Source organism: Cajanus cajan, chromosome 7, assembly GCF_000230855.2.
Source record: "Cajanus cajan strain Asha chromosome 7, NIPB_CcT2T_4, whole genome shotgun sequence".
NCBI classification, from domain to species: Eukaryota; Viridiplantae; Streptophyta; class Magnoliopsida; order Fabales; family Fabaceae; genus Cajanus; species Cajanus cajan.
The window spans coordinates 57,852,123-57,873,905 of record NC_138523.1 but is presented as its reverse complement, the minus strand read 5'-3'; the positions used below and the strand labels follow the sequence as shown (position 1 = coordinate 57,873,905).

General features: G+C 34.7%; 3 protein-coding genes across 7 annotated transcripts; all 3 read left to right on the top strand.

The window, feature by feature from the left end:
- Nucleotides 1-429: 429 nt before the first annotated feature.
- LOC109806021 (lipid phosphate phosphatase 2) lies at nt 430-5,670 on the top strand. Of its 4 annotated transcripts, XM_020368352.3 has the most exons (9): nt 445-647; nt 820-917; nt 1,544-1,768; nt 2,114-2,201; nt 3,453-3,562; nt 3,967-4,057; nt 4,696-4,884; nt 5,014-5,073; nt 5,207-5,670. In XM_020368352.3, the coding sequence occupies exons 2-9, from the start codon at nt 867-869 to the stop codon at nt 5,398-5,400; spliced, it is 1,008 nt and encodes a 335-aa protein (XP_020223941.1). In that variant the 5' UTR covers nt 445-647; nt 820-866; the 3' UTR covers nt 5,401-5,670. The 4 variants fall into 4 exon arrangements, with proteins under 4 accessions (XP_020223957.1, XP_020223941.1, XP_029126499.1 ...); XM_020368368.3 differs by lacking the exon at nt 820-917 and having other exon boundaries at nt 430-526; XM_029270666.2 differs by lacking the exon at nt 820-917.
- A 3,337-nt stretch (nt 5,671-9,007) lies between these two features.
- On the top strand, nt 9,008-13,810 carry LOC114916637 (transposon Tf2-1 polyprotein). Its single transcript, XM_083061035.1, has one exon. The coding sequence runs from the start codon at nt 9,008-9,010 to the stop codon at nt 13,808-13,810; it is 4,803 nt and encodes a 1,600-aa protein (XP_082917161.1).
- Nucleotides 13,811-16,053: 2,243 nt separating this feature from the next.
- Nucleotides 16,054-21,098, top strand: LOC109818755 (lipid phosphate phosphatase 2). Of its 2 annotated transcripts, none has more exons than XM_020384286.3 (8): nt 16,054-16,212; nt 17,828-18,051; nt 18,178-18,265; nt 18,356-18,465; nt 18,592-18,685; nt 19,446-19,634; nt 19,714-19,773; nt 20,525-21,098. In XM_020384286.3, the coding sequence occupies exons 2-8, from the start codon at nt 17,836-17,838 to the stop codon at nt 20,722-20,724; spliced, it is 957 nt and encodes a 318-aa protein (XP_020239875.1). In that variant the 5' UTR covers nt 16,054-16,212; nt 17,828-17,835; the 3' UTR covers nt 20,725-21,098. The 2 variants fall into 2 exon arrangements, with proteins under 2 accessions (XP_020239875.1, XP_082916398.1); XM_083060272.1 differs by lacking the exon at nt 16,054-16,212 and adding an exon at nt 17,497-17,517.
- The last annotated feature ends 685 nt before the right edge of the window (nt 21,099-21,783 follow it).

The following is a 21,783-nucleotide window of genomic DNA, read 5'->3' as shown; positions in this document are numbered from 1 at the left end:
ATTATTTTTCACATGTATGTAATTTTTTTTCTTTCACAATGCTACCAAACATTTACAATTTCAATTTTAATACACTCAATTAATATAAAAAAAAAAAATCACTCTAGATAGTACCCATTAGAATAATTAACGCAAGAATTTAATTAGATTACACTAGTGGTATAATTTTTATTTTTATTTTGTTGTCCTCAAATCAAACAGCAAATTGTGAAGTATATTAAAATTATGAACAATTATTTTAAAAGTTACATTTGATGTGATTTTAAATTAGTTGAAGGTATAAAAGATTACAGTACATCAAAATTAAACTCTTATTACAAAATTCATTAATCTCATCATGCATTATCAATAATCTTATCATATGAAATAAGTGAAAACAAAATTGTACTGTGACCGTTTTTGAATTAAATAAAATCATTTATTGTTTGAAAAGGAAAAGGAGTTAGTTATCTGGGATCTAGTGTTGGTCCATGAAGCAGGAACTGCTATGCTGCCGCGCCAAACCATTCCATTTCATTTGAAAGCAGTGAGTTGATTCTGTTTTCTTCTTAACAAACGTGCGCAACAGTTTTCTCGGATAATATTTCAAAATTTCCTACAAAATCTTCGATATCTCTGAGAATTTGAGAGTTGAGACTTTTCAAAAGGTAACAGACATAGGAAGTTGATGTTTCCCCACTTACTCCCCTCATTCGTTTCTCTTTCTCCATAATTTGTTTATATTCTCTTTCCCCTGTTCCTGTTTGCGATAACACTTCTCTTCTCACTCTCGCCTTAATTTCACACTTTCTTTCTATTATCTGCATACCATGGTCACAGTTTAGTGACTGCGCTCTCATCACTTCTCTGCTTCTCTTTCTCTACACATGGCGTCGCGGGGTTGGTTTTCTTTCCGAACATTTTTCCCATCGTTTCAGGTTATTAATTCAACTTCTCTCTCATACTCTTTCCGTTTTCTATCGTTTCCTTTTCTGCTATGTAGCGGTATCACTCTGTTAATTTTATTTTATTTTTTCCATTAACAAATTTCTTTAAAGTGTAAACCAAAGATTGATTAGTCTATCTGTGAAATTGAATGAGACCGTGGGAGCATACTCTGTAAAGTCTATCTGGTAATTTTTTTTTCCTCGTGGCATTTCCAATTTTCAATGGTTTGAAAATTAGTTTTATGCACGGTCTATGGTAACTTCAAAAGCGGTACTAGGCGAATTACAGACAAATGTAGCCAATATAATTGAATTGCAGTTTAAAAAATCCTTGAAGTTGTAGTTGTAATTATGATTGTGTACCGTAATTTAAATCCATGATTTTAGCCAGCCAGATTTGTGCTCTTCCTTTTGGGTGTATATGATAATTGATAAGTTTGCATTTTGAAAAAAATCAATCATGTGATGTGGCTGGAAAGTGGAAATGCTTCCAAGTTCCAACTGGTGATTAATGATTATGTACTGCCTTGTCAATTATGTGCAGTGCCAATAATTTCTGCACAACTTTACTCTCAATTTAGTTGGATGTTTAATTTGTTGATTATTTGTTACGGCAGGGAGGGATGAGGCAGCAAGTTGATCCTGCGGCTCATACAATCAAGTCTCATGGAGCCGCACTTGCAAGAAATCACGTTCGTGATTGGTTTATATTGGTGCTTCTCATAGTAATAGAGGTTGTCCTTTTTGTCATTCATCCATTTTACCGTTTTGTGGGAAGGGACATGATGGAAGACCTTAAATATCCTTTGAAAGACAACACGGTGCCCGTATGGGCTGTTCCTGTAAGTGTGTGTGTGTGTGTTTTTTTTTCCTGCATAACTCGAATTAAAATTTCTCTAGATTGCTTGTTAGTCTAGGGAATCTGGGATCTTTTTGTTTTCTTCTGGGTTTATTATTATACTTGCATAACATTCAATTATTTAATGGTATCGTTGTAACATGCTAACAGCTAATTGTATTTGTATGTACTCCTTTTTGTCATGTTCTTGGGAAATTTGTTCGAAGAGATGGTAGAAAAAATTGAGAGGCGTCTACTTTATTTGCTTCTCACATGTCTTGTTTGTGAGCTAATGGTTTGTTTTTATTTGGGGCAAGCGATTAATTTTTTTTCTTCTTCTAATGGTCAGTTATACGCGGTTCTGTTGCCAATGGCCGTTTTCCTTCTCTTCTATATGCGCAGGAGAGATGTTTATGATTTGCACCACAGTGTTCTAGGTAACCTTTTGCCTTTGGCATGTATGTCTGTGTGTATGGAGTGAGTTTTATGTGAGACTGTCTTGAAGTTAATGCTTATATGCAATTATGTAGGACTGATTATATAATAATCAATTGCCTCTCATGCTTTTACTTTCACTTAATATAATGGTATGCAAGTTAGTAACTTCTACGCATTATTTTGGGGGGAAAAGCTTACATCTTCTGTTATAAAATAATTTTATCTCAAGAGTATTTTAGTCATTTAAACAATTATGCCGAGATCTACAGTTAAATGTTTTGATTTATATACACTAGAGCAGAATTTTTTACTGATATAGAATTTTTTAAAAAAAAAATTACCAAAAAAACATCTGTACAACTTTATTTACACATCTAGAATCATTTACTGTACACACTCAAAATTTGGTTCCCGGGGAACCGAATTCTGAGCTTCAATTTTTTTTTTTTTTTAATTTTATTTTTTGTGCTCAGAATTCGGTTCCCGGGGAACCGAATTCTGAGTGTGTACAGTAAATAGTTCTAGATGTGTAAATAAAGTTGTACAGATGCCTTTTTGGTAATTTTTTTTTATAAAAATTTTATATCGGTAAAAAATTCTACACCCTAGTGGGAAAGTTTGGTAATCTGAACGATATCCTAGGTTCAAATTATATTATCGTGCATAAAAAAAAACTTTTTGATTTAAATTTGCAAATAAACTCTTTTAATAAGCAAAATAAATAGTATAAAATTGATATTTTAAGGAAGAAAAGAAATGTAGTTGAATTTACATTAAACATTAACGTAGGGAAAAAAGCAAAATTCATCATTATTTATATTATATTTGTTAAAACAGATACATACTTATAAGTATATATTTTAAAAAGGTCTTAAAACAGAAAGTTGTCCCTATAAGTAATTTAATACGTGCATTATTAAATTAAAGATCGGATTCAATTTTTATCTTGAATATGAAGTTGTAATTAGAGATAGTATTTTAAAGTTATATGCTAGGGAAGAGTTATTATCTCCTAATTATATAAAAAAAATGTTAATATTTTGAATGACTAGTTATTAAAAAGTAACTGGTAGAATAAAGCTATATTTCATAAAGATAGACTATTATCGTAATTTTGTTCAAAATAAAATATAAAGCTAGCTAATACATACAATTATGAAGGTTAACAAATGCATGTGCGCGTGAATATACTATCGATCTGTCAGTTGAGAAATTAGTAAATTGCTGTTAATGTGCTTCATTACTAGCAGGTTTGCTATTTGCTGTTCTGATCACTGGGGTCTTGACCGATGCAATAAAAAATGCAGTTGGCCGGCCTCGGCCAGACTTCTTTTGGCGTTGCTTCCCCGATGGGGTAGAGGTAGGCAAGTGCTAATTTATGTCAGTATACACTACACTTCTGCTGCTTGTTCTGTGTTGTTTTGGTAAAAACAAATATGGTCCTGTTGGTAAAAAATAATAGCTTTTACCCTTGTATTTAATATTTATAATTGCTGTTAAATGCTTCGGTTCCGTGTGCCGTGTCTATCTCTTGTGATGAGCAGCAAGATAACAAATTTAAAATCCACTTTTGTGTCTCCTCAAATCATCTTGGTTTTTCCTTTTCTTGTCATAACATAATCGATGCTTTTGTCAGTGATGGGGATAAGAGCTGTCAAATTCAGATGTTTCTAAAAAAGTATAGCTGTCATTTTGTACTGATGGATAACTGCTAAAGAAGAGCTCATTAACTATTAATTTTCTTTTCTTTGATTAACCTTACAGGCTTATGATAAATGGGGAGGTGTGGTATGTCATGGCAAGGAAAGCGATATAAAAGAAGGACACAAGAGTTTCCCAAGCGGCCATACATCATGTGAGCAGTAATTATGTATACAAATAGTTTACTTGCTTTAATTTAGTACTCCTTAATTTCCTATCAAATTTAGAACATTACTTTGATAATTCACATTATAAAAGTCAATGTTTAAAAGACAATGCTGGTTTTCGAGATAAAAATCTAACCTGATTACAGAATAACATCAAATATCTAACTAACTGTATCTAAAGTTTTCTCTATTTCTGTTGCGGTGGTCCCTTTTTCATGATTGCTTCGGTGGGAGCTTGTAATTAACAAAACATTTTATGAATGTTAAAAGGTCGAATCTGAAAATTGAATTATATTTCTCTTATCACTTATTAATTAGGTGAACATTTTAGAACCGCGATATTATCTAAAAGCTGCGTATGTTGCTTTTAACAATTGGAAAAATGTTTGGATTTTGAAGACTACGTATAGGAAATTGGTAAACATTGTTTTAATTAATCTTATCAGGAATTGAAAAGAATTCTTGCAAGTTCAATACTAAATTTTATTAGGGTGATATGAAAATCTTGTGCCGAATTGATATGCGCACTGCACATTAATTTATTCATCAGATTACTAGCTCATTTGTACAGAAAATTGTTTATGCATGGATCTTTATTCTTTATCTGATAAATTTTGTTTTGCAGGGTCCTTTGCAGGCCTAGGTTTTCTCTCTCTGTACCTATCCGGAAAAATTAAAGCTTTTGATCGCAAAGGACACGTGGCAAAGTTGTGCATTGTGTTTCTTCCTCTACTTGTTGCTTGCTTAGTTGGAATCTCTCGAGTGGATGACTATTGGCACCATTGGCAAGATGTATTTGCCGGAGGTCTTCTAGGTTTGTTATTGTTGACTTCAAAATCGAAGTTGTAAAAGAATCCGGCCCACAGCCGAGTATTAAATATTAGAACTCATTTTGCAAAAGGTAAATAAAGAGAAATTGATCTTATACTTATGTTTCCTCCAGGGCTTGTTGTTGCAACCTTTTGCTATATGCAGTTCTTCCCTGCGCCCTATAATGATGATGGTAAAACCCCAATTTCTTTGATTACTTACTGTTACCAGCAACATGTCAAATGTTGTTTATATCTTGATTTATCCAAGGTTTTGATTCTGCAACTTCCTTTGAGTAATTAGCTGCTTTAATTCATTTATTCCAGGATGGGGTCCATATGCATATTTCCGGGCAATGGAGGAATCACGAGGCAACGCAAACATTAATCGTGACTCACCCGTTGTACAGGCCATGGAGGATAGGGTTATGAATCAAGAACCAAGGAGAAATGGTGATACCTTCACCCCTTACTCTTATCATAGCCCAACCTTGGAAGCCATGGAAATGGGACAGAAGTAATCTTTATGGTCACCGATCCTCACTTTTGTGTATACTTGTAATAGAATGAGGTTCTCTACACGGCAACAACACTAGATTTAACAAACTATCAACATTGTGCAGCTTCTGTTGTTCATGCATTATTATTGGCACTGCCACTGTAAAAATGAAACATGGCGGCTGCTTTCCGCTGAATAATGGGTGATTTTTTTTTTCTTTTTGTGTTTAAATATGGAATCCCATTCTGACCTATAAAGGTAAAAAGAATATTTTAGAATGGTTTGACTAGCATTCTATTGATTTTTTTATATATTTTATTTGATCAAATTAGTATTATGAAAAAAATTAGTGTATAAGCGCACTATTTTTTTTTCAACGTTGTTTTTGAAAGATTAAGAAATTATTTGGCGGACAACATAAAGACATTTATTTTATAGTTTTAATACATTAGTGAATTATTTAGTGAGGTTTCTTTATTCTTGAAAACACTGTTATTATTTATTTATGATATTTTAAAAATTTTATAAAACAAGTGGCTCAAATAGGAAACTGGTTCAATGTGAGAAACCCAATCTCAATGGAACATGTATCTTACACGCTTGTGCTGAAATAATAAATAATCTCATTGGTACGACTTTATTTAGTTTGGTAAGAACTAAGGAGGAGGTTGAGGGAAAAAGAAGAAGAAGAAGGAGATAATAAAAAAATAAATAAAGGAAGGCGTTTGGGCATGTGGCGCATGTTTTGATGGTCCGGGGAAGGCATGATACAGCCCGAGCGTATGTGCCGACGTAACGCTCCTTCCGGTGAGTTTCGTGTATGCATGTATTCTTTATCCAGTTGGCTTGGCGACAACTTTGTCCAACCATTATTTTGGGAATTATATTTATATGTAATCCCACGTACTTTTACAAAATAAACATTACTTTAATATACATCACAATTCATCTAAGTTTCATATTTTTATACCACAGATTAGAATGTGTAACTTTCAGTTTTTTTTTTCTTTTTTCGAGAGGATCATTATTATGATTTAGCTTGTTTGAGGTTGATCGATAATTATATCTTTTTATGTCTTTATTTTAAGAGTGTTTTGATTAAGCACTCCATCAATTATACCTTTATTTGTAAAATATGTGGGTATATATCGGACTCAAGACCTATATTTGACACAATTAATCATTGATAATTATAATTAAACACCAAAATATAATTCCTATTAACAAATTGATTTTCATAAAATTACGAGATTCTTATAACTCACAAAAGTAAAATAATTAGTTATAAAATTCTAATTCTTAGGAAAAGATGAACATAGCACATCATTTGAATGTTTTGGTCTTATCTAGATCTTTTTCTTGTACGTTTTTCATATAAAATAAAAAAATAAAAAAATGTGATATATATATATATATTTTAAACTTTTTATAATTTTTTTTGGTAACTAGAATGTGACATTTTGACACAAGTTAACTAATACCATTTCTTATTTTAATTGCTATCGACCCATTTTACATCGAGATTTATCAAAGGGGTATACAACATGTTAAAAAGAATAAATAATGCATACATAATTAGTATATACGTCTTTTATATTCTTATTTAATCCTTCCATTCCATTTTATTTGATATTTTTCAAAAAGAATATTTCATTTTAATTATTATTTTACAATATTAAACATATTTTTCTATTACATCCTTAACTAATATTTGTTATGATATACTCCCACAATACATATATTAAGTGTATGTTGCTTGCCTTTATTTTTTATTTTATAAATTTAATAATTATGTTGTTATTATATTTGCTTAAGCTAAAATAGTTTCAAAATTATGTTAATCAGTTTAAATATTATGAATTTAAATAAAATAAGAATCTGTTTGTATTTTATAATACAATTTGAAAGAATTAAATTGATTTTTAATAAAAATTTAGAAAATTTTGCGTGTGTGAAGGTAATTAATTGAATGATTAAATTAACAATTACGCAAGTGTTATAATTTAAAAATAATTAAGTGTGTGAGTCATTGTGATATTAGATCTGGGATAATATTAGATTAGTTGGGATAAGTAAGATGAGATCAGCTTAGCAAGCAACAGTGATTTTCCTTTCCCTTGACCCGCAGCCATATGGAGAAACCATCAATCATTTTTTGGGCCAAACCACCCTCCAGCCCAATTTCTTTGTCTTGTGAAGACTGAAGAGTGATGAAACAATTGTCAACCGAAGACATCTCAACACCTTGTAGGCAAAAAACAAATAAAAAAGAGATGCATGCTTTGCTCCACAGAGAAACCAGATGGATATTTTCACATTTTGCATAAACATAATTAAGTGAATAAATTTTGGATCAAAATTAATTATTATATAAAAACCGATTGAAAGTGAGAACTTCAACATTATGTTGAGATGAAAATTGAGGAGAGAAAATTTTATTATCATACTTATATACTACACATGCCCACTTTTACACTTACACATTTTCATCTATATAGTGTGTAGAACAATAATCCATACACGTATTTATAAAATATGTAGACTCTAAAATTCAATAGATGATACAAACATATGCACTAACAAATTAAAATATACAAATGATTGGTGATAGATATACATTTAAATGAGAGTAGGCAAATACACCCCATCATTTTAATTAAATTATCAATAACATATATGTAAAAAAATATAATATTTTACATCCCTTAATATTATATATTATATCCTCTAGCTACTGATAATAGTTAATTTTTTAATGAAAATGTGATAATGACTTTTTGTATGAATCGAATCATGATTTAAGAGGTCTAAAAAACCAACTTACATATTAAAACATACAAATTTATGCATATATTATAAAAATATAATAGATTGTTATTAATTATTTTTTATAAAAAAAATTGCACCTTCTAACTCTGTTTTAAATCTGCCACCGCATATAATACTTATATACTATACATAAAGCTATAAATAGCAACCATATAAAACAATTAAACACATTCAAATTACTAAAATTGCAAATAAAAATTTAATTTGACGGCAACTAACACTATCCGCCACTTGATTCAATTGACAGTTCTCTCCAAACACGTTAGGTATAAAAATAAAAGCATTTGGAATTACCAATCATACTATGGGAGGGGACCTCAGAAACTCAACTTTAGCAGGAATCAAATACAAACAAATAAAATAGCTTTTAAGTTTTCGATGCTCATGCAGTCATGCAGTCATGCTGGCACCCTGATAGCAGCCCAAATGCAATTGAAGGAAGTGAAGAAAAACGGGCTAAAAGAAGCATTCAGAAGCCCAATTGGCATGCAGATTATGTTTTTAACTAAAATAGTGGACCCAATTTCTATCTTATAAGTCCAGTTATGTCTCAGCATAGTTTAGTTTCCTTTCAAAAAAAAAAAGTTAGAATAGTTTTATCAATTACTTGGGCCTTGGCTGGAGGGTGCTTGTTACCCTAATTTTCAAGTTGTATTTATTCTAACAGCATGAAATGAAAGGCAAGAAGATTATTCCCTTAATTTTGGTAGCTGTAGTGTTAGGAGATTTGGTCTATCTCGAAGCAAGACCTTGTTAGGAAAACTGCAATTAAAATCCTAACAATTTTGGTGCTTTCATTAATGCCTCCTCGGAAGGATGTGGACGAAGCCTTGGCAGCCTTGGCCGACCGCCTCACCACCTTACAACAGCAACAGGAGACCCGTTTTGACAACTTTCAATCCCTAATGGATGCCAGGTACGAATCCATCAATAGCATCCTAGCTACGGTTGTTGAAAAACTTGCTGCTGTGCACCCTTCCTCTTCCTCCACTATTGATAATAGCCTTCCACCTCCCATTCCTAATCTCACCAGCCCTGGACCTGAGGGTTCTACTCCCCATAACCTTACACCTCCCTTTCCCTCTTTTACCCCAAACCCCTTCTCCACCCCTTTTACCCCTCCACCTTTCACCACTATCCCACGTCAACTTTCTTCCCCTAACACTATGCATGCTGTTCGCCCTCCCAAATTGCAACTTTCTCATTTTGACGGTTCCGAACCCCTTGATTGGTTATTCCAAGCAGAACAATTTTTCTCTTACCATCAAATTCCCATTGAGGCTCGTTTGTCTATGGTTGCTTTTTATATGAAAGGCGATGCTCTTTCCTGGTTTAAATGGATGCTCCACAACCAACAGCTCTCTGATTGGCACGCTTTTGAGCGTGCTCTGGAGCTCCGCTTTGGCCCCACAGGCTATGAAAATTTTCGGGCTGAGCTCTTCAAATTGCGTCAACACACCACTGTCACTGAATATCAACAAAGGTTTGAGAAAATTTCTAATAGGGTTTATGGCCTTCCTCCTGATGCTATTGTTGACTGTTTTTATTCTGGCCTCCTCCCTGAAATTAGACGTGAACTCGCTATTCTTAAACCCACCACCGTTTCCCAAGCCATTGGTCTCTCTAAATTAATTGAGGCCAAGATCCGAGACTCCAAACCCAAAATACCTCTTAACCGTCTCCCACCTCTTCCATCCCCACCAGCCACCACTACTTCCCCCTTGCCTATCAAACGCCTTTCCCCAACTCAAGTCCAAGAACGTAGAGCCCAAGGTTTGTGCTTTAATTGTGATGCCAAGTATCACCCTGGTCATAAATGCCAAACCCCAAAATTTCTCCTTCTTATGACTGATGACCCTCCCCCTGACCCTATATCCCCATTTCCCAACCCATGCCTCCTCACTGATCCCCCTGATACCGAAACCCCTCTTATTTCATTTGACCAAGATACCCCACCAGCTATCCACTTTCACCTATCTGCCCAAGCCATTTCTGGGTGCCCCTCCCCTCAAACCCTCCGTTTCAAAGGGTCCATTCTAGGCCTTCCTGTTTCTGTCCTGATTGACACGGGTAGCTCCCATAATATCCTTCAACCACGAATAGCCAACCACCTACATATCCCCATCACACCTACACCTCAATTTCCGGTTATGGTCGGTAATGGTTCCCACATTTTTTGTGTTGGTTTATGCCCAGATGTCGCCCTCACCTTGCACTCCCATACATTCTCCATTCCTTTTTACTTATTACCCATACAAGGTGCTGATGTTGTATTGGGCATTGAATGGTTACGTACATTGGGCCCGATTGTCTCTGATTTTTCCATCCCCACTATGTCTTTTACCATTTCTGATACACCTATCACCCTTCAAGGCGACACCAACTTCACTCCTACACCAGCTACTTACCACCAGCTTTGCCACCTGCTCCACACTAATGCCATTGCTTCATTTCACCTTCTTTCATTTCAACCCTTAGACCCCACACCCTCAGCTGTTTCCCCTAATATCCCCACTCTCACTCACCCTAACCCTGCCATTGAAGATCTCCTTCTTCAATTCTCACATGTTTTCCTTGCACCCACGGGCCTTCCCCCAAACCGTCCCCATAACCACCATATTCCCTTATTACCTACTGTTTCCCCCATTAATCTTAAACCTTATCGCTACCCTCATGTGCACAAGGAGGTTATGTCCTCCATTATCTCTGAAATGTTACAAGAAGGCCTCATCATTCCCAGCACTAGTCCTTACTCCTCACCGGTTATTTTGGTTAAAAAGAAAGATGGATCTTGGAGATTTTGTGTTGACTATCGAGCTCTTAATGCCATTACAGTGAAAGATAAATTTCCTATTCCCACCATTGACGAGCTATTGGATGAACTGGGGTCGGCTTCGTTATTTTCTAAAATTGACCTTCGCTCCGGCTACCATCAAATACGTGTACACCCCCCTGACACTCACAAAACAGCCTTCAGAACTTTTGATGGGCATTATGAATTCTTGGTAATGCCCTTCGGTCTCACTAATGCTCCCTCAACGTTCCAGGCAGCCATGAATGATTTATTTCGCCCGCATTTGCGCAAATTTGTTCTAGTATTTTTTGATGACATTTTGGTTTATAGCTCTAATCTTAATGACCACTTAATTCACCTTAAGTTGGTTTTAGAGTTATTAACTACTAATCAATTTTTTGCCAAGTATTCCAAGTGTGTTTTTGCAGAGCCTAATATTGCTTATTTAGGGCACCTCATTTCAGCCCAAGGCGTCCAACCGGACCCTGAGAAGATCAAGGCTATTCTGGAATGGCCCCGACCTCACGACCTCACCACACTCCGTGCTTTCCTCGGCCTCACCGGGTTTTACAGGCGATTTATTCGCCACTATGCTACTATTGCGGCGCCACTCACAGATTTATTACGTTCTTCCTTTCTATGGAGTTGTGATACAGAACAAGCATTTGCTGCTTTACAAAGAGCCCTTGCCCAAGCCCCAGTCCTAGTCCTACCCAACTTTGAACTTCCCTTCGACTTGGAAACTGACGCCTCTTCTGTGGCTATTGGAGCTGTACTGTCCCAAAATGGCCATCCTATTGCCTTCTTCAGCAAGAAGCTTTGCCCCCGCATGCAAAGTGCTTCGGTGTACGCTCGGGAAATGTTTGCCATTACAGAATCTGTCAAAAAATGGAGACAATATTTTATTGGTAAACCTTTTCGTATTCTTACTGATCAAAAAAGTCTCAAATTCCTCCTTTCCCAGGCTATACAAACACCAGAACAGCACAAGTGGACTATGAAGCTACAGGGATATACCTTTGATATTATTTATCGTCCTGGGCGTGACAACGTTGTTGCGGATGCGTTATCTCGATGCTTTCCAAAACCTACCCCAGTGTTTGAGGCTTTATCAACCTCCGTGCCCACCATCCTTGCCTCCCTACGCGAGTATTATCAATCGGATTCCGCGGGACGAGCCCTCGTCAACAAATACACATCCGATTCAGCAGCCAGCCTAAATTTTCAGTTTTCACAAGGGTTGCTCATGTTTAAAGACAAAATTTTCGTACCTGCCATTGATGGGCTTCGCCAATCGTTGATCCAGGAATTCCATAGCACTCCTCATGCTGGCCATTCGGGATTTAAACCCTCCCTGGCTCGCCTCAGTGCCTCCTTTTATTGGCCAGGCATATACAAGGACACCAAAAAACTTGTGCAATCCTGTCTTACCTGTCAACAGAACAAATACTACCCTGTTAAGCATCAAGGCCTCCTTCAACCTTTACCGATTCCACAAAAGGTATGGGACGACATCAGCATGGATTTTATAACACACTTACCCAACTCCCACGGTCACACCGTCATTTGGGTTATTGTCGATCGCCTATCCAAGTTTTCCCACTTCTTGGCCTTACCCACCAAATTCACAGCTCCAGATCTGGCCACTCGCTTCTCCGTGGAAATAGTTCGGCTCCATGGAATTCCAAAATCGATTGTCTCCGACAGGGACCGTGTATTCCTCAGTCATTTTTGGAAGGAACTTTTTCGCCTCCAGGGGACTCACCTCCGTTTTTCATCTGCCTACCACCCGGAGTCAGACGGACAGACCGAAGTTGTCAATCGTTCTCTCGAAGCGTACCTCCGTTGCTTCACCACCGACCACCCACGACGCTGGTACCGTTATCTTCACTTAGCCGAGTACTGGTATAACACCACTACTCACTCAGCTATTGGCATGCCTCCGTTTCAAGCTCTCTACGGCCGCAAACCTCCCTCCTTGCTCGACCATGTTCCGACCGCCCCCACTTCATCTTTGGCTCTGGTATCCCTGCAACAAAGGCAAGAAATCATGCAAACATTAAAACAGAACTTAACTCGAACCAGACAGCAAATGGAAGCTCACGCCAATAAATCTCGCCGCGATGTCTCCTTTGAGGTTGGTGACTGGGTCCTCCTTCGTCTCCAAAGGCATCGGCAGACTTCCCTCCGCACCACCACACAAACGAAGTTGTCCCCTAGGTTTCACGGCCCTTTTCCGGTGGAGAGCCGTATCGGCAAGGTTGCTTACCGTCTCACGCTTCCCCCTCAAGCGCGGATCCATCCAGTGTTTCACGTCTCCGTGCTTCGTCGTTTCAAGGGCACACCTCCGTCATCTCTGCCACAACTGCCCACTCACCTTTGTGACCCTACAACCCCTGTACAAGTCACCACTACCCCATCTTCCCTCAATGTTTCCCCTTCCCACCTTAATCCGCCTTTCAATGTTCCCACCGACCCACCGCCTCTTCAACCCCTTTCACCCTCACCCACGTGGATCCCTCTTAAAAGCACACGTTCACTTCCTACCAACTCCACTTCCAAGTCTTCAACTCCAATCGGGATCCGTGGCATGTTACCCAAAGTCCCATCCTCACCGTTGATTCAAAATATCTCATCTGCCACTTTTACTGATGTGGCAGCTGGCCCTATTCAGGACTTTGTGGACAAAGTCCTTGCAAATGGGCCCGGTATTGATAGCAGCCCAAATGCAATTGAAGGAAGTGAAGAAAAACGGGCTAAAAGAAGCATTCAGAAGCCCAATTGGCATGCAGATTATGTTTTTAACTAAAATAGTGGACCCAATTTCTATCTTATAAGTCCAGTTATGTCTCAGCATAGTTTAGTTTCCTTTCAAAAAAAAAAAGTTAGAATAATTTTATCAATTACTTGGGCCTTGGCTGGAGGGTGCTTGTTACCCTAATTTTCAAGTTGTATTTATTCTAACAGCATGAAATGAAAGGCAAGAAGATTATTCCCTTAATTTTGGTAGCTGTAGTGTTAGGAGATTTGGTCTATCTCGAAGCAAGACCTTGTTAGGAAAACTGCAATTAAAATCCTAACACACCCTTTCAAATTCTGAAACCACGAATCTCTTTCCCGCTACATTGTCCCTTTGCTTGCATAAAAAAAAGCCCAAGAAACATCTCTGTTTAAGTTGCCCAAAAGTATTGCATTCGTAACTAAATATTAACGAAGTGACACTTCCAATGTCTCATTTTATTATTTTATTTTATACCCCTAAAGGCTGAGCATAAGACAATCTTCTGCTCCTTTTGAACAACAACGGGTTAATCTTTTGCCCTTTTGGTTATTTTATAAGCTTAGTTTAACATGTAGTAATTTCCATGCCAGATATTAAAAACCAGGGATTATCGTGGAAAAAAGAGGGTCTTTTTCATACTAGGAAAAGTGAGAGAAAATTTAAGAAATAGAATCATTTTTCAAATAAAAAATAAAAAAATATCTCATATGAAATTAATAAGAAAGGAAAGGATAGAAAAAGTTTATGAAACTGGCAACGAATTTTTGTCTTCAATGAAACGAAGAAGATTATGAGAAGAGACTTGTTATAATAGACAATGAACAATGGTTGAAAATTATTATTATTTTTTGTAAACCGTGCATTAGGAGAAAAATAAATTAATACGGAGTATAAAGTAGCTGAACTAATAAACACCCATAACCCACTTACATAGGAAAGAAAAGATGTTGAAAATTTCACAATAAACTGAGGTGTTGGTTTGGTTCCCAAATCTTCACCTGCCATGTGACAAGCTTACATGAATTATAGCTTTTAATGCAGGAGTATTATGAAGAGGAGACATTAATGCAATGTTGAATGAGTAGTCAAAAGGAAGAAAAAGAAAAGCAAAAAGAGTGTGAATACGAAAAATAAGTGTTCATAAAATACTGCTAGTATTTTTTTTTAAAATATGTTTTAGTTTATTAAATATAGGATAAATTTATTTTTTATCTCTTAAATTCAAAACTAAATAGTCTTTGTAATTTATTTTTTTTTAAGAAAAATTGAATATAAGAACTAAAATATATATTTTTAAATTATAAAGACTAAAAAAATTAATTTTAAATTTAAAAGACTAAATTTTATCTCAAATTTAAGAGATTAAAACTATATTTAAGTTTTATTTAATAATAATTCGATAAGTAATATTATTTATTGAATAGTCTTATTGTTGAAAATAAATTATTATTATGTTTTTTGATGTACCACAACCACTACTTAAGAACAATTATTATTTAATGACAAAACAATAAATAAAATTTAGTAAAGGTGTTCAGATTTTAATGGTATTCCCTTACTTTCCAATAAAGAAGTCATTGGTTTATTTATGAATGCAGCGTGTCGGTTTGTCACCTGCTGCATAGACCTTAGTTTCCTCCTTGTTAAGTACAGTGCAAATAATTGAGAAACAAATTACTATACCAACTCCATCTTGCTAAAGGGAATGCTATAAGATTAACCAACTTCATTTTCAGCATTATTATATATTAAAATTTTAAATTATTGCACTAAAAGAATTTAAAATTACCATTTAATATTTAACTATCAATTAGATATTTTTATTAACATGAAAATTAGACAATATTCTTCCTTAATTGAATCTATTTTATTTGATATTTTTATTTTAAATATTCCTAACTTTAGACCATAAAAAGTGTTGATTTTTAAATAAAAGGTCGCTAAATCACTAGATACATGAAAAAGATATAAAAAATTTGTATCTATTTTTTAATAATGTTAAATAAATCCCACTTGATTAATATTATTCAAGAGAGATAAATATAAATTTTCCGCGTGATAAATTTCTATTAAAATTAATAATTGATTCATAATTTCTTAAGATAATTTTCATAAATATTTTAATAAAGAATATTTCGTAATAAATATAATTAATGCAATATCCTTTGTCTCTGTTTTTATTTTTGTAAAGAGAATTAATAAGAATCTAAAATTGTTTTAAAAATGGAAATATATATACTCGTTGCGAATGAAAAAGGGTGAAAAAGGTAATAAAGTGTTTTTTCCTTTAATAATCCATACGACGCGCCTTCTGCTTTTGTCATTTTGAAATGCGGCTTCTGAGGCACGAAACTTGATTCCAATTTTCATTTCCGCCTTCTTTCTCCTTCCGCTACCTTGAATCTCGTGCACGTGCAGTTGCAGTACAGGTGCCTTCTTCTTTCTCTCTATATCATATTGCATTGTGCTTCTTCTTTCAATTTTCTTTATTTTCTGTTCCATGTCAAGATTTACTTCTCCGACTTCGATTTGATTTTGTCTGCTGTTGAACTGTAAAGTAATAATTGTGCGCTTGATTCTCTGCCTCTGTAATTTTTGAACGAAAAGAAAAAAGAAGAAACCCTTGCATGTAACTATATATTTTTGTTATTCAAAACTGCGGAGTGCTTTTGATTTTTTTTTTTTTTTTGGTTTCAGTGCTGACATTTTGTTGCTGGAACCATAACTATTACTTTTGAGTTTTTTCGGTTATGTAGAGAGTGTAGCTTTATCGATATAGTGATTTTGATGAGTAAAAAAAAAATGTGGTAGGACTGGGTGAACTTAAATTGCCGTTTATGAATTTTGTGGCTGAAGTGAACTGTGCGTTCTTTAGATATTTGTGGGATTTATGCGAGGATGAGAGATATTTGAGGAACTAAGATATCATGCATTGACTTGTGGCTTACTAGTTGATCAGATTTGATAAGGTCTTACGATAAGTATCTTGCATAATTTTAGGATATGTCAAGGATGGATTGCATACCTAACCTTTATAACTCAAGGCTAGTATGCTTTGAAATGAATCCAGTTTTATATCCTACCTGTTGAAACATTATGTACACTTCATGCTTGTGGGAAAACAAACCACTAGCAATCACCTTCATTAATATAAAACTGAAGTTTTAGATAAATAGTACATTACTGAAACAGTCAATATGTAATCAGATCCTAGGACATAACAATAAAGGCAATTGCCAAATATGTGATTACGGATGAGGATTCTCTTTAGTGACTACTGAGAGATAGAAGAAAAGTTTTCAACCTTTTTTTTTTCTTCAATTTTTACAAAAGTGATAAAATATAAGAAAAAAAAATTCAGCCAGTGAATAATGACTGCAAGATTAACTGTCAAAACTGACTGCACAGGCAACCCAGTTTCCGTGATAAAATATTTGCACACATCAGTATAAGGCACAGGTTACATACCACTAAATGGAAAAATAGAGCAATACCTTCACGTTATACTCATCACTGGTTCCACAAACACTATGAAATGAAATTGTCACTCTAAAATTGAGGAGTCCAGTGAAGGTAAGCATTTGAGAAATTTCAGCCTCTAAATTACATACTTCGCAACATATTTGGGTTGAGAGTTTTGTTTTCTCTTGAGCCAAGGCACTCCCACATGAAAGCGATGAAATATTACACCAGATAAAAGGTAGCCTATTAGATTGAAGCAGAGGGATTTAGAGGTCAGTGGTTTATCAATAAATATGATTCACGACTGAACATTAGTGTTTTGATTGATCCTAGAAGGCTTGGATCTGGTTTTTGTTTTGTTAGGATTTAAACCCACTGATGTTGTGTTTTGTTGGAGTCATTTTATAGCAGCACAAACACACACACACACACACACACACACATATATATATATATATTTGTCACTGTGGCATGGTTATTTATTTTGTCCTCCTTTTTTTAGCTATTGGTTTTCTTCTTTTTGGCTTTGGTACTTTAATTTTTAACATAATTCCTGCTAACCTTCCTATTTGTCGTTTGCAGCACAAAAAATGCCAGAAATTCAATTGGGTATGCATACTATCAGATCACATGGAACTAGAGTGGCAAGGATACATATGCATGACTGGTTGATTCTTTTGCTTCTTGTGATCATTGATGCTGTCTTGAATATAATAGATCCATTTCACCGTTTTGTTGGAGAGGGGATGTTGACAGACCTTAGATACCCGTTGAAAGAAAATACTATTCCCTTTTGGGCTGTTCCAGTATATTTCTCTTCCTTGGATTGTGTTTTGAAAGAAATTTATTTCACTAATTATATTATAGTTATTTTTATCCTTGACTTGGTTAATATTGAAGATATAAGTTCTTGTATTTCAATTCCTAAACAGATAATAGCAATATTGTTACCGTTGGCTGTTATTCTCGTTTACTATTTCATTCGAAAGGATGTTTATGACTTCCACCATGCTATACTGGGTACACTTCTGAACCTTTTAAGGTTTTCCTTGTCCTTCTTATTTGGACATCACTTTGATATACTGTAACCTATTGCCAAATGCATATCAGGCCTTCTATTTTCTGTACTCATTACTGCGGTGATAACTGATGCTATCAAGGATGGTGTTGGACGGCCAAGGCCAGATTTCTTCTGGCGTTGTTTCCCTGATGGAAAAGGGGTGGGTTTTCAATTTTATTGACTACCAAGATAATCTTGATATTTTTTTGTTAATATGTGATACGTACTATTTTATATAGTTAACTGCTCAATATATAAACACCCCATTGATGCATGACATGTTCAGGTGTATGATCCAGTAACAAGTAATGTTCGATGTACTGGAGATAAGGGTGTTATTAAGGAAGGGCACAAAAGTTTCCCCAGTGGACATACCTCTTGTAAGTACTCTTTACAATCTCGGGGTCTGTGACATTTCCTTTGGGTGGTCTTGTTGACTTCAGATATCTTTGTAAGTGACAATCTTAATTTACAGTATGTTCAGGATGAAGTTCTTCTAGATTATAATATAATTACAAGCCTAGAAATTGTTTCTGATGAGTTAGTATCAAATAAAGAAAAAAAGAAATTGTTAAGATTTTTTCTACAGCCTTCTCTAATCATCCAAAATTTCAAAAGGTTGAGGTATTTGGTATGTTTTGAAATATTTAGGTGATGTTTGGTTTCAATTTTGCAGCCACTGAAAATGTCAATGACTACAGAAATACTATTTTGTTAAAAGAAAAAATAAACCAAGAATTCTATTGAGCTATTGATTGATTAAATATTTTTTATTCATTTATAATTGCAAAAAATACATGTTTTTTTTCATTGTTTCTTGTTTCAGAGATGCTGGAAAGGAAATGATGAAAATATTTTGTTGTTTTCAGTTATTCACCATTTACTTTTAAATTCTTGTAAAAACGTTCATTTTTAAAATTAATAGTGAAAATATATCAAATGAAAGTCAAAACAAAAAATAAGCCAAATACCACCTTAGTTTCTCCTTTTGAATTTGCTTCTTTCATGTCCAGAAAATATGCTTCGGTAGCACATGCATTTTGGTGTCATCAGTGTCTTGGGAATGACCTGTTTCTTTTGTCTTTTCTAATTTTGTAATTTACCACTAGCTATATAAAAGATTCAATTTTTTGTATGCAGGGTCCTTTGCTGGTCTTGTTTATCTTGCTTGGTATCTATCTGGAAAAGTTAGGGTATTTGACCGTAGGGGCCATGTTGCAAAGCTGTGTCTTGTTTTCTTACCTCTCCTCGTAGCAGCTATGATTGCTGTTTCTCGTGTAGATGATTATTGGCATCATTGGCAAGATGTGTTTGCTGGAGCTCTTATTGGTTTGTTTATCGAAGCTAGATTGATTGAATATTTAATAAACCCTTTTGTGAAGTTTCTTATACGAATTTCTTTTATCAGGGACGACAATTGCATCCTTTTGTTACTTGCAATTCTTTCCACCTCCATATGATATAGATGGTATGACCATGAATTGTTCCTTTCATCATTTCTTTGAAGTATGTGTTGTCATTGCTGTTATGTCAATTTGCTTTGAATCCTGTCCAAGTCCAAATAAAGCCTTGCCGCATCTGAAATTTGAGGCCATTCATTTTGGACATTTGGCCAGGCTCAGGCTTGATCAAAATATTTATGATCTAAATCTAAAAAACACGTGTATTTACTTGTTATACTTTGAATTTACTGAACTTTTCAATATGCTACAAATCTCTCATTCAAGTTTAGTGTCTCAAAGTGTTCGTTTTAAAATACCTTTTTATGCTAAAATAGTTGCAATTTTTTTAATTTAAAAATTTGGTTTAAATCTATTGCTTTGAGCTTAATTCCAAATTCGTACCAAATTCAAATAAATTTGGGTTGGAAACAATCCTGCGGACTGTGAATTTTCACCAAAAATCCCAGCCTGAGATTATCATTCGCTTCTCTTTCCAATTGGAACACAGCTTTCAAAGTTGTAATTGCAGGACTTCTGTAAAGTTGATGGAAGTGACTGAAAAATTGTTGCTTGATGTTATAAGCTTAATTTAGAGTGTTACTGTGTTAGACTGTGCTGTAGATTGACATTCTTGTGTATGCTCCTATCTTATGCTTCCCCGTCATCTCTGATCACATTAATTTGTTTAAGTCTAATATGGTTTTCTATTTCAGATTTTGAAGAAAAATATCTACTCATAATTTTCATGTGTATATTTTTATATTACTGTATATGCAGGTTGGGGACCTCATGCATACTTCCAGATGTTGGCTGAATCTCGTAATGGAGCTCAGCCCTCTACGGTGAATAATGTGCAATCTGCTGAGCTTCAGGCTGTATCTTTGTATATCCCACCTCAACATGATGCAGATACACGAGGCAATAGCTGGGATTCAAGCCCCATGTTAGGTGCATCACAAAATGTAAGAGCACACTGACTGCCGTAAAGACCTAGGAAATGTCCATAATCTGTAAAAATTATAGGGCTTCGTGTTGCAGATAATCTCCACTTTAGCATCGTTGTCAAAATGCGGATGTCAATCAAATTCCTTTGATTCTAAGATGGTTGGTTGGTTGTTGGATTGGAAATTTGGGATGTCTTATTAGTTGTCTTTAATGTTTTGGCCAGATTATATTTGTTAGTTGTCAAAGCACTGTTTTTATGTTCAGCTGTTAATCGGCTCGACGGGATTGAAGTATGAGTTACTCACCTATACACTGTCAGTATAAAGTTTTTTTACACTGGCAACCAATTATATATTTTGCATCAGGAGGGAAAGGAAAAGAATTACATAAACATATCTACTTAAAATGGCCTAGAAATTTTGATTTTTTCTTTCCCCCAAAACTTATTCCTCTTTTGTGAGTGTTCATCTATTATTTCTCTAATTAAGCGAAAGTTATCATACTTTTTATAATCCATTTTCTTACATTACTCGTGCACTTGGGACAAATTATACTCTAGATTTGGGTAGGTTTTTTGGATACCAGCATTTGAACCCAGCCTCAGATATTGATTTTCAACAATTACCGTACAGACTAAGGAGGCCAGTTAGATTTGGGTAGTTTGATATTAAAAAAAAAACTTAATTTTCTAGTATTATAAAATTTGTCTTTTTTTTTTTTTTTGTATTTTGTTTCATTATTGTAAATATTGGGATTGATACTTCATTTACAATAAAAGTTTGCATTCTAGCATAGATGTGACAACATATGAGACTTTGTAGGGAAGGAAATGTAGAATACGTTTGTGTTGGCTTGAGATCGGAGAGAATTTAATATTGGTCTTAAAATGGTTTAGCAAACCACATAAAAGATCAAAATAATTTAGAAAAAATTGAGAATAACTTAAAGTAGATAGTGATAGTAAAATTGAAGATTTAAAATGTGTTTTAATGTTGATCATAAAAAAGATTTCAATAATTTGTAACAATAATTTAGTGTATATTTAATTTTTAATATTATTTTTAACTTATTCTTGATATTACTATACTTTA

Excerpts from the sequence above, each read along its gene's own strand:
- LOC109806021 (XM_020368352.3), top strand. The coding sequence starts at position 867 with ATGGCGTCGCGGGGTTGGTTTTCTTTCCGAACATTTTTCCCATCGTTT. Across the intron at positions 918-1,543 it reads CATTTTTCCCATCGTTTCAG|GGAGGGATGAGGCAGCAAGT; the intron begins GTTATTAATTCA and ends TTGTTACGGCAG. Across the intron at positions 1,769-2,113 it reads TGCCCGTATGGGCTGTTCCT|TTATACGCGGTTCTGTTGCC; the intron begins GTAAGTGTGTGT and ends TCTAATGGTCAG.
- LOC114916637 (XM_083061035.1), top strand. The coding sequence starts at position 9,008 with ATGCCTCCTCGGAAGGATGTGGACGAAGCCTTGGCAGCCTTGGCCGAC.
- LOC109818755 (XM_020384286.3), top strand. The coding sequence starts at position 17,836 with ATGCCAGAAATTCAATTGGGTATGCATACTATCAGATCACATGGAACT. Across the intron at positions 18,266-18,355 it reads CTTCCACCATGCTATACTGG|GCCTTCTATTTTCTGTACTC; the intron begins GTACACTTCTGA and ends AATGCATATCAG. Across the intron at positions 19,635-19,713 it reads GTTTGCTGGAGCTCTTATTG|GGACGACAATTGCATCCTTT; the intron begins GTTTGTTTATCG and ends TTCTTTTATCAG.